This window comes from Athene cunicularia (genome assembly GCF_003259725.1).
Source record: "Athene cunicularia isolate RWA chromosome Z unlocalized genomic scaffold, athCun1 chrZ_part2, whole genome shotgun sequence".
Lineage (NCBI taxonomy): Eukaryota > Metazoa > Chordata > Aves > Strigiformes > Strigidae > Athene > Athene cunicularia.
The window spans coordinates 12,907,749-12,919,905 of NW_020799143.1; the positions used below are offsets into that span (position 1 = coordinate 12,907,749).

Below are 12,157 nucleotides of genomic sequence, written 5' to 3' on the forward strand. Positions count from 1 at the left end.
TACCAATGATGCTTGCTTGGACTGGAGCTTGCTGAAATCCGTTTGGTCTGAATACATGTATATCTGCTAAAGCCTTTTCAGAAATCGTAATACGAAAAGCAGCATACTCACACTTGTGAACAGTTCAAGTAATAACTGCATCTGTGATGGAAAGGAAGAAGCCAGAATGAAAGTAGGATAACACCAAGATATGCACAGATTTTCTGCTACTCTTACTGCCATTCACAGTATTAAAAAGAAGCCTGTACATACAGGTACTTTAAAGGATCAGTGCCTAAGTACATACCCATATAAATAAAGAGCATACTATAATCGTGCCAGTACTTAACACCAGAGTTTGAGTCTTAATGCTTTTATTGTTCTTTAGTACTTCATTTTCCCCTCCATTTGGACTTTACATTAAATTTGTAAAGCAGCTCAATTAACATTAAATCATAAATCAGTCTTGCTAAAAGACGTACATGACATATATCTGACTAAGAACTGAACATGATAGCTCAGTCATCACTTGCTTAAACAAGGAGTCTGGGTTGAATGAGCAGAACAAACATCTGATTTTGGTGATGCTAAATACTGTTTGTTGCTGCTTTCATAAATAAAATGGTTTGATTTTCCTGCTTCTCTTCTGTAGCAACAGGTTCTGAAGCACACCTGAAGTGGGTGTGTGTCCTTCAGCTTGGGAAGGAAAAGTCTAGTGATAATACTCCTCAGATCTCAGTTACACCATCCACTCTTACATCACAATGAGCATCTTCCCTTTATTTTACCTTTTCAGAACCTCCTTGTTATATGATCTTAATAAGCAGTAACAGTGTGCCTCTAGTCAGCATTTCTATGCAGATTTTGACTCTGGAAGATATCACATTGTATGGCCACAAACAAAAATACACAAATGCGTGACATTCACAGCACAGCTGCACCTGTTAAATACATGAAACAAGGCTCAGTTAAAAAAAACGCTGCTTTTTCAGTATGTTTGAAATATCATGTAGTACAGTGGTACGGTATGGATCATCCACCAAACACTTGCTAGAAAAAGAGTAATATCTAATCACTGAAAGGAAAAGTGAGGATGGACTGCAAAGCCCCAAACAGGTTATGACTCAGCTTTCCAAAGAAATTACAGAGTTAAAGGTGTGGAAAGGATTTCACATTTCATTATGTCCCATCAGGTATGAAAAATCACTGTAAAATCCACAGGTATGTTACTAACCTTTCAGTACCAGAGCACAAGGAGAAACATACAACCTCAAGCTTATACTCCACAGAAGAAGATGGCAGTCATTTTTTGTGGGGGAAAATTTCTAGTGTTTCTCCTCCAATTATTAATTTGATGTTAGCTAAATACATAAGAAACTCACCAAGCAATACAATCTATAAACACATAATTTAAGCCAAAAAATATAAACCAGTGATGCAAATACTGCTTTTCCTTAACTGAAGACAGATTTTTAAGAAGGCATGGCATTACAAAGCAGTTTGTGTTACATACAGAAATCTCCTATCAAGTGCCTTAGTAACTGTTCATATACATGATGGTTCTATGAGTTGCTATTTACAGCCAAGTAATTTGCTTCTCCAGCTCTTCAGCCTTTATTCACAACTACTCACACTCACAAACAAGCTTGGGCCCTTAGGAATTCAGAACATTTAAAAAATATTCCAAGTTGCCCCCCCTGACCTCCATGCAAACGAGGGTTTGTCTGGCTACAGCTGCTGCCACAGGAAAACATACTCAGACTGTGCAGTCACTGATCTTGTCATCCAGGACAGTCAAGTTTCACTTCCCAGTTCAGAGCAGCTCTTCCACAGAGTCTTCATTAGCCACACCTGCACAGCACTGATGCAGAGCACACTGTGTGCCCACTTTGCAGCATGGGGTAGTAGCTTGACCCAGCATCCATCACAGAGGCTTCCCCATCCCTCTGGCTGTGCATTTCTGTGCTGTGCCGGCAGCTAGCACTGATACTTGCCTAATGTGCCCACAGTGACCCAGTTCAGGGAGCTCAATCTGTAATCCCCTCCTGCTTCCCAGGCTGCCCTTGGGACTGTGCCAGTGCCAGCACAGGAAAAGGAGCAGGAAAATACAGCTCATCAGGTAAGGAACAGGATTGTTCCATTCACTGGCCCTCTCATTAGGCTCGTTTAGCCACCCTGTAACAGCACGTGGGCAGGTCAGCACTGACCAGGAACTAACATACCCTTGAGAGGGACAGTAACATAAAGGTTTCTTTTAAAGGAACAAAAGGGACAGCAGAAGTAGACCAGCTTTATAAGATACAGTCTGGAATAGTTTGCTCTCTAGTTAATGTTATAACTGGCAAGAAAAGCAGGAAAAATGATCCTCCTTTTAGGCAGGAATGTGAAGTAAATAGTATCAGAAGGACATTTCAAATAAAAAGCAATGAGGAAAAGATGAGACAGAAGGATCTAAACCCCTCCCTGATGTGTTTTCCTTCCCAAAGAATCAACAGCAAAAGCACAGAGGGCCCTGCTCACAGAGATAAGAAAACACTGCCAGATAGGTAATATACCAATAAAGTCCTAACTCCTATACCAAAATGTTTGAAGTTTATACTTGCAAAAAAAGAGTCCTGAATAACCCAAACACAAAAAAACCCAAACAAAAACCCAAAAGATAAAGGAAGCAGAAGAGGACAAGTTGAAATATCTACCTCTGGGATTATGTCTGCACCATCTTCATATTAAAGGTACAGGAATCAAATGTCTCCATAAAGGAACAGTGTCAGCAAGAAGAAAAGTATCAGAAGAAAACTAAAATTTATTAACATCCAAGACTCCCATGTAGGTTTTTTCCTTAGAGAATAATAAACTGCTAGTTTTGTTGATGAAGCTGCTGAAAGTGCTGAGTTCTTGACCACAAAGTGGCTAGACACAAACAAAACACCAAGTATTATTTTCTTCTGTAGATAAAAGGGAAAAACCCCACACCTCAATCTCCATTAAATTTGGCAGAATAATTTAGTTGTAAACCATTCCAGAACAGAATACAATATTAACATAAAAGTTAGCTCCACCTAGTTATATAACTAGGTAAAGTAAGTGCAGTACCAAGTAACATACACCACCGAGTACATTTGATTCTAAGTTCTAAGCATTGGCTTTTTTAGTCTCATTCAGAAATATAGGATTACAAAAGACCATTTCAGCAATAAAGTATAACCCACTTAAGATGAAGACAACCCTGCAATAGTTGAGACTAAAAATTTCAGAAAACAGAGAGAATATATAAGAGGCCCCATACTGCTTCTTTAGAATCACAAGACAGTTAAAAATCACCAAGACTACAGCAAATGAACACCCTTTCTCTGTCCCTTAAGAGTAACAACTTAAAACCAACACAGCTTCAACAGACTATGTGACCTAGAGAAAACGTCCCTTTCCTACCAGTTCCCATGGTATATGAACAGGTACTCAAGAGAGCACTTCTACAGGCACACTCACCCCAGTACCTCAAGTCTTACAGTGACTACTTACAGATACTTGAGAGAAAATGCAAGAAAGGGACAAGAGCTCAGGAGCCAATTTACATACCAGACAAAGCAGGGCTCCTCAAGGAACTTGTGAAGACTTAGAAACAGTACTAATTGCTTGCAAATAAAGCTACAGTGGAAATCAAGTATTTCCGGTACACCAGTTCAGTTACAGGGTAACAGCATCCTCTTTAAGTGCGCAGACAGAATACTACTGCCCAAAGCAAATTTTTTCCTTCCCAAAGGCTCGCTCCTCTGCACAGTTCATCAAAAAATCAAAACTACAACTTTCAAACAGGTTGTACACGAAGTTATTCACACTGACTGTGAACTCTTTCAAGCTTTGGATATGTCCCCTATCTCTTACCACCTGGTAAGAGATATATTTCCTTAAGTTAAGTACAGGCAATACCATCTAAGCTTCCTAACAAGTCTTGCACCTACAGGCAGATGATACCAGGGAAGACTTGTTCTAGGTAAAGAGTGGTACACCATCTCACTGCAAGGTCCCTGATGCTGGTGGTCAATGCACACACATTGTCTGGGTGGTCATGCAATGATGCTTCCTCAATAGTATTGCCTCTGAAAGCAGAAACTGTCACATTTGCTTGCATAATCAGGAGGGAATAAGGGGAAGGAAATAAAACATAAAACCAAGAGAATAAGTTTGCAGACCATCATGTAGATTACTCAGTGTGGTGTTTTACGACAATCCTAAACTATGTGAACTATTCTGGACTTACATCATAAATGTAAATCTATTCTCTAAGGTTTCTTTGTTTCCCAAAGCATTTTCATTCTTTCAATGTATTTAAAAATCATACTGTTCCAAGCTTTGTAGTGCAAGGCTAAATGTACCAAAGTCTTAAGTCTCCTCTCTTAAGAAGCTTCTTCCCAGAGCTTCACCATCTTAGTGTCTCTTCACTTTAGAACAGAACAGTAGCAATCTCTTTCAAATGGAAGGACAAGAGCTGCAAGTATCATGTAAAGGAGGACGTAGCAGGGAATTGCACAAGAATACAGGGAGATACCTGGCTCTACAATTCTTCTGGTGTTAGCCCGTACCATAACAGCACCAAAACCAGTGAGAATGTCATCCAACAACTGACCAAAACACGTAAGCTTCCCTCATTCTGTTTCACCCTCTAGGTGATGATTCCTCAGAGTTTAATAATATTACCTATATTAAGACTTCTTGGCACAGGCCTTTATATCTAGTCTACTAAATTTCACACCATTTATATTACTCCAAAATTCACTGAATAATGAAGGCATGCAATGAAACACTTTAGGCTTGAAGATCTTTAGGATTTCTCCACACTTCTCTTGGCTTCTACCTAGCTCAGCTGTGAACTAGTGATGGTTAAGCAGGATCTACTACAGTGCATGCATGGTAAATCGATAAACACTTTCCCGGCTCATTGGGACAATCCTCCTTTGCGTAACCTATCTTCCTGCAGTGGGGTCAAAATACAGTTCGAGAAACAAGTCTTATTTGAGACAGAGATCCTATGCAAGCCACTACCATCCAAGAAACCAAAGCTGCTGAGGTGCTGCTTTAACTGGAACCTTTTCTTCTGAATATAAAATCGTACCTACATCGTACCTGTTGCACAGGTTTACTAACCAAGCCAGTTAAAAACAGAAGGACACCTGGCCACTAATGCCAGCTGTGGGTCTCACAGGAAACATGCAATTTCCGCCTAGAACTGATACACCTTTTAATACCTCTGACCAACTGCAACAAACATCATGGTTCCTCAAGAACCACTATACCATCCATTGTTCTCCTAATCTCCAGTTTATCTTCCTTGTTGTCAGTAAAGTGACTCTCCATCTCTGTCCCGCCTACATATTTAACTTAAGGTAGATTAATGGAGGCAATCACAACTCCACACAGGCCAAGATTTCAGTGTTTTCAGCTGATCCGAGTGTGCGCTTTTCCCCTTTGACAGCACTGCTGCATCAAAAAACCCCACCCAGAAGCACACAGCAGAGGAAAGCAATACCGCTCCTTTCAGTCGCTAACAGCATGGACTGAGCTTGACACACAGGTCTCATCAAAAACGTGGCCTCAGCCTCTCTCTTCCTAAGCTAGAGGGGCCAATTTCTGTTCAGTATGCACAGCTTCAGCATAGGAAGTGACATACTTGAACATCTGGAGATAATGGGGAGGAAAAAAAGGAAATACCAAAAAACTCCCATGAACGCAGAAGGACAAAAAAGCAAAGCCTGGAAAGACAGAATGAAAGTTTCAGCACACCCCTTACAGATTAGCTCTGGTACTGATTGTGCCTTACTGAGCATGGCTAGAAGAGAAATCTGAGACAAGCATTTTTATCTGCTTCCTGATGAGTTTAGATTTACAAAGATTTGTGCATTTAAACTGCAGGCACAGAACAATCAGCAAGCTCTAGTTTTAATTACACTTAGTTTTAAAAGACCTACAAAGCAGGCATTATTCTCCCCCAGAGTGAGAAATAAACCAAGCAGGGCTGAGCTATTACACCCAAAAAGCATCTTCATCTCCTGTGCATTTCAGAAGGCATCTCCCTCAGTACAATTTGTAAGGCAGTAATTGTCACCAGTAGCACTGTATGGTGACAGTCTCTTGCAGCCTGTGCAATCCGCAGCTCTCAGGTCATTATGCATTTGTGAAAAGGAGGCATTTTGAGGCATGGCTGGGAGGTAAAGTGACTTGACACACAGAAGAATAATTCCTTCCACAACACTTTCCGGTTAAGAGACCACTTTTTCAGTACACACACAACTACTGGGGCCAGGTCTTGGAGACAAGCGTGGAATAACCAAGTTCTCTGAAAGCTGACAAAGCTGATACAACATTTACATGGTTCACAACAGCACAGAAAGGATTCTTTGCTGTAATCCAAATTTCACAATTTTTAACTCTTAAAACAAGCAAACTACCACACAAAGACACCAACCAACTGGGTTTCCAGCAGCTTTGTGGCCAATATTTTCAGGGTTCTTTCCCACGTACCTGAAAAACTCAGTCCACTCAAGTTAGTGTAATTGATTATCATGTGCTACTGGAATTTGTGTACATGTAGTTATAGAAGCAGTGAATTCCACACCTGCAGTATTTATTGTGCCTGTACAAGTGAGGTTTGCACCTTCTCTACTTAACCATTTTATCTCTGTACAAAAAGAAAGGTTAACACATGCCTTTTAATGCAGCAATGGAGATGAGGTTACAACAAGAAAATCCAAGAAAACAGAAACTGGAAATTTCAATATATCACAGTTAAAAATTTTATACCTTCATGCAATACTTTTAGTCTTACAGGATCATCTTCCATATTGCTCCTTCCCCTCCCAAATGACTTTCTGTTCTGATAATTCATTGGGAAAAAATGTTACACTATAACATTATTAAGGATGTTCAGCATGGGTTTTAAATTTGAAAGGAAGTATCACCTCAAAGGAATTTCACATTCTATACATCTCACAGTGGATCTTGACAATACTCACACAATTTTAATACACTGGCTAGTTACCAAGATTAGCTTAGGATGTCAAGCCTGAAAAAAGCCATGAAGGTACTGTCTACATACTCCCCACTTACTATAGAAATCAGTTTCCAGCATCCAGGAAAAAGCAAACAAAAGCAAACCCAAACCTCATTTCCGTCAACATTCAAAGGTAAAAAAGAATGTTTTTCAGATTGTAAATACACATTTGCACAACTCTCTGCTCTCTCTTATCAGCACCTTCAGCATTCTATGCGTTTTTCTCTCATAAGTGATAAAGCAATTAGATACCTTAGATAGCAGGGTTAACTTACTGCTTTTTATTGTTATAATCTCTGCTTAGTGGGCTATCAAGCAGAAACAGACTGGTCTCCCAAACTTCTGAGATTCATCATGGCTTTTATTCAAGAACAAGTTGCAAGTGTTTCCCTAGCAAATCCAGCAGGTCCTAACAAGTTTGAAGTTTAAAACTGTTGGATAGCTCTTCCTACTTTTTGCATCAAAATCCAAAAATTGCAAACCATAGCACAATGAAATACCATTCTGCAGTTCCAAAACTTTATTTCAACTATATGAATCTCTTTTAGGAAGCACATTAAAGTTTAAAGCAAAAAAAAAGAACAAACAGGGGACTAGGGGGTGAAAGAAGGGGGAGCTGTTTGTAAGACCAGGAACTAAATCACTTCACATAGACGCACATTATAGATTTGTTTGGGTACCTCTCCCTGTCATTATTTAAGGAATGCCGCACTTCTCACACCAGTGTAGCAACTCCAAAGTAAGGCCAGTCACAGAAGGGTAGAAAAACCCATTTCTATTATTTTGACCTGGTTTCAAGGTTTTACTTGCCTGCTCGCTGTGATGAGGTTTTTAATACTGATGAACGTGAATTCTTGTCTTTTGGACAGACTGAAGTAAAAGCACTGCACCAGTGTATTTAAAATGCACGGTCAAACTGCTTGCAAGTGCAGGCAGAAATAAAATTAACAAAATAGCTTCAGTAAATCTGTGGCTCTCTCATGATAAGCTCTACCACTCCTTGAAATATCATGGTTGGATGACTACTTCAGGTATGCGTAGGTAGCCTGCATCTGAACAATGTAAATAATTCTGAACAATGTAAATAATATGTATCATTTCTGAACAATGTAAATAATATGTATCATTTCTGAACAATGTAAATAATATGTATCATTTCTGAACAATGTAAATAATATGTATCATTTCAGATTTGTAAGGTAGAAAAAAGTGTACACAATGCAACATACACAATGATAATGAGCAAGCACAATCATCAAGTCTCACAAGACTGTTTTGGTACAAAAGCTTAATTAAGATAAACCAACTTGAACAGCCGCAAATGTGTTGGAAGAAATCACACGCAGGCAAGACAAATAAGGGTGACCCTGTCAGTATCCACAATTCCAGATTCCTGTTTTCTTATTCTCCCCAGACATAAATCAAAACACACCAAAGAATGGAATAAAATTAAAACATTTTTGCAAACCGATGAGGACTGTTCAATAATTATTTTTTTTTGCAAAGGCACAGTGAAAAGGCACCATAACACTAGAAAAGTGTGGTTTTTTGCAGCCCAGGCACACCATTACCCCTTCCCGTTTCCAACAACTCTAGGTTTTGTGTTAAGCAATATTTAAACCTCCTTTATTAGTTTCAATCAAAAATTTCGTTTACACAACCCATTTACTTTCTTCAAGACACCTTTCTTATCCAAATGATTTTTTTAATTCTTGTTACTGTCAGAAGTATTATAAGGTAATAAAGACCCCTAGATAATTTACAAGGGAAAACAGTGAAGACTATTAAAATTTCTGAGTATTTGCATCTTCGCTGAGCTTTCTCAAAAGGCAGGCTGGCCTAGGAACTTCAGGATCCATTCATTCAAATACATCTCTATCAATAAAAAATAATCTGTTCATTTATTCACCTTGTTTGCTGCATGACTGCAGCTAAGTAAGATGAAAAAAAGGAATTCTTTCTTAAGAAGGGGAAAAAAGAGTCGATTTTGCAAAACGGAACCTTTCATCATTGTTTAGCTCACATACTAAGTCACATTTGGATTCCCAAATGAACACAAGTTTTAAAGTCAAAGGTGTCTTTAAAATTCACTGCTTTGAGCCTCAGGGTTGACATTTGCAACTATATTTATATGCAAACCTTAACGGTGAGAAACCTACCTAAGGAGTAGAAGAAGAATGGAAAGCGATGGAGGATTTACAAGAGTGTATTTCAAGCAACCCTAGAAGTTTTAAGTTTAAAAAGAAGTTAAGAACACCACTGAACTACTCAACAACTATCTTGACATTTTCTTACTGTTATGGTTTTATGGTAACAGCAGTAGAATAATTACAGCTTCTTAAATGATGTTTAAGTGAAAGATTTAGCCCTTTCAAATAACTGCATTCCATTTTTAAAGCAAAAGCCATGTCAAACTTTTCACAACGATTCACCATCCACTGGTATCTTCTCACAAAAGTAAATAAAATCGATGAGATGCTTAAATTTCTTTACTTTTTTCAATGAAAAACTAGAACAGAGTCTAACATTGTCTTCAGTTCTTAAATTACAGGTTTACACTACATGCCAAGCTTATATAGCATTAAGATGAATAAAACCAACCTCAGTATTGTAATACCTTGTCTGTAATTGATCACATTAATATACCAGTTTTGTACTAAACTGAATTGCCTAATATTCTGCCAATTTGAAAAACTCAATTTGTTTGGTCTTTTTAACTATTTAACATTATTTAGTGTTTGCACTTCCCTGTACTGTAAAAATGAAACTTCGTCCTCTCGTCCTCACTGCCGTGTTCTGGAGCTAGCATGTGACTTCCAAAGCATGTTTGTTTGGGAAAATCCCCATTTATTTAAACATTTCTTATGTAATTAGCCAAAGGGCAACTGTTCTATTTCATAAATATGCATTGGGGACCAAACACTGTTGACTCTTTAAAATAAGTACAAGACATGTTACATAAACCTTAACACTTTCTAACCTAGCATGCTGACATTGTCCTCTCCCTGAAGAACCTTAAGAAAACATAGTAGATAATTTCTAGATTTGTGCCTTTATTTTCTTCTATGAAGTAAATCATGTATCAGTGTCCATAAACACAAGCATAGTTCTATTTTTAAGAGTCCAGAAACCTAACCCTGGATTTCAAAACACTTTATGCATTCTTGCCAAAAAGAATGGAAATCAAATCAGTTTTACATGTCCAAACAGAATATTTAGACCACACAACCTAAACTTATGGTTTACCATGGTAATGTGTCTAACAAGATATCCGGTAAGTTAATACTACTTCGCTGTCCAACACAGCCCATCATTTTAGATGTATGAAAAAGTCAAGTCAGAACACTACGTGAAAATACATTAATCATGTACCTGTACAAGTCATGGCAACAAGCTGGCACATGAGATGAAGTTTATTTTAAATACTGTCCAGTGAACCTTCTGAGAACGTTGGGGCTTTTTGTTTGGGGTTTTTTTTTTTTTTTTGGTGGGCTGTGGGGTTTTTTTTTAAGCAGTGTCGTATTCCTATGTTGCTGCTTATGCCAGTACGTTATTTGCAGCTTTTCCTATTAGGATCCTTCACTGGAAGGGTACAGAAAAGCAGACACAGGATCATCTGCCCCACATACACTGCCCTGAACACTGATCCTAAGCTTTGAAATCGCCGAAATGAACATTAGAAAAGATTCTGCCATACTGGCATCCTATAATGCCATTGGATTCCCGCTTAAAGAAGAGGAAAGATGAAAATAACTCGCACATAACGCAATTCAGTGTTAAACTAACAGTTTTGAAACACGAAAAGCAGTGAAAAAACAAGGCGTGACTAATGGCTTGAGCTCAGAGGCGATTAATACACAGCACTCCATAACCAAGGTTCAAGCAGACAGCGTTTCATGTGCAGCGCTCGGCTGACATACCCTGATCTGACTTCCAGCTCCAACAGTGATGCCAGAAAGTGATCTTCACCGCAGTACTATTGATCAAATACAAGAACAGTTTCTCTCGCTTCTTCAACCGTGTTATTAAAGCAAAACCAACACGGAATACGTACGGCGTCCTTCACTATTAAAACAAGCTTCTGTCCTACAAAGCCCCACGTTTCCAGCTACCCGCCTGGCTAGAGCAGCAAGTCTCACGTACGCGCCTCACGACACTCAGGTGGAACGGGCCCGCCGCGGCACCGGCCGTGCTCTCGAGCACCTCACCAGGGAAGCGTCCAGGTACGGTTTGCAGGTTTCTTTTATCACCAGGCAGCAACAGTGAGCGGTTTTTGTTGGTACAAAGGACATTAACTGGTCTCTGCAGAGTGCTGCACCTTCTGTTTGACGTTTGTTGAAACACATCTCCTACCTTCGCGCGTGCTGCTGCTGCTCAGGTTCAGCTTTCCCAGAGCATGATGTTTTCTGTAGTGTGTTGGTCCCGTGACAACTTGGAACTTGGACTCCTGCTCACATTTTGGAGGTGAGTTTTTTCCTAGTGGCTCTATTTACCTCCCATCTGTGTTGTCAGCCTCGAGTGAGTACATGATGTCATGTAACTGAACGGCTTTCGACTTCTACCTGAACTCTCGAGATCTCTCAGAAAGAGAATTGCTTATCAAAGGTGAAAAAAACTTCAGCGCAGCCATACAATTTTACACTTACTTGATTTAGCACTTGAGAGAGCCCGACCTTCTTCAGGTACAGGGCAACAAGTACAAAAGCCCTGAAATTTTCTGAGTGAGCCACGGTATGACCTTGGGCAAGCATCAGAAAGTTTTGTGCCTCTGCTGATGTCATCTGTAAAATGAAGGGAGGGCGTTTGAATGGATCGCTGGATGTGAAGTTACATAAGACCATCTTTGAAGCGGGCAGCATGGTGGTGTCTCCTGACTGAGAAACATTGAGAACTCTGCACCACTTGCCGTTTGATACGTAGCCAGACATACAGGAGTATGATGCTGTGCCTTGTCTTCAGCCCATCTTCTACGTATTTAACAGGTTTTCAAAGTCATGACTCACTGTATGTTGTCATATTTTCAACACAGCTGAAGGTTTTTGACAAACACTGAATACAGGCTCAAAAGTTCATTTTGGTTTTAGAGATCTTTCCTTTGATGGAAATGAGGACAGTCACTGAATCCAATCCGTG

General features: G+C 39.4%; 1 protein-coding gene across 1 annotated transcript in view; it reads right to left on the reverse strand.

Moving 5' to 3' along the window:
• The window catches only part of DAPK1 (death associated protein kinase 1), a 92,163-nt gene extending 80,211 nt beyond the window's left edge, over positions 1 to 11,952 (reverse strand). The window contains exons 1-2 of the mRNA XM_026866040.1: positions 11,671 to 11,952; positions 10,945 to 11,000 (exon numbers count right to left, since the gene is read on the reverse strand). Of these exons, the coding sequence (XP_026721841.1) occupies positions 10,945 to 11,000; positions 11,671 to 11,952 (338 nt within the window). The remainder of the gene's footprint in view (positions 1 to 10,944; positions 11,001 to 11,670) is intronic.
• Between the last annotated feature and the right edge of the window lie 205 nt (positions 11,953 to 12,157).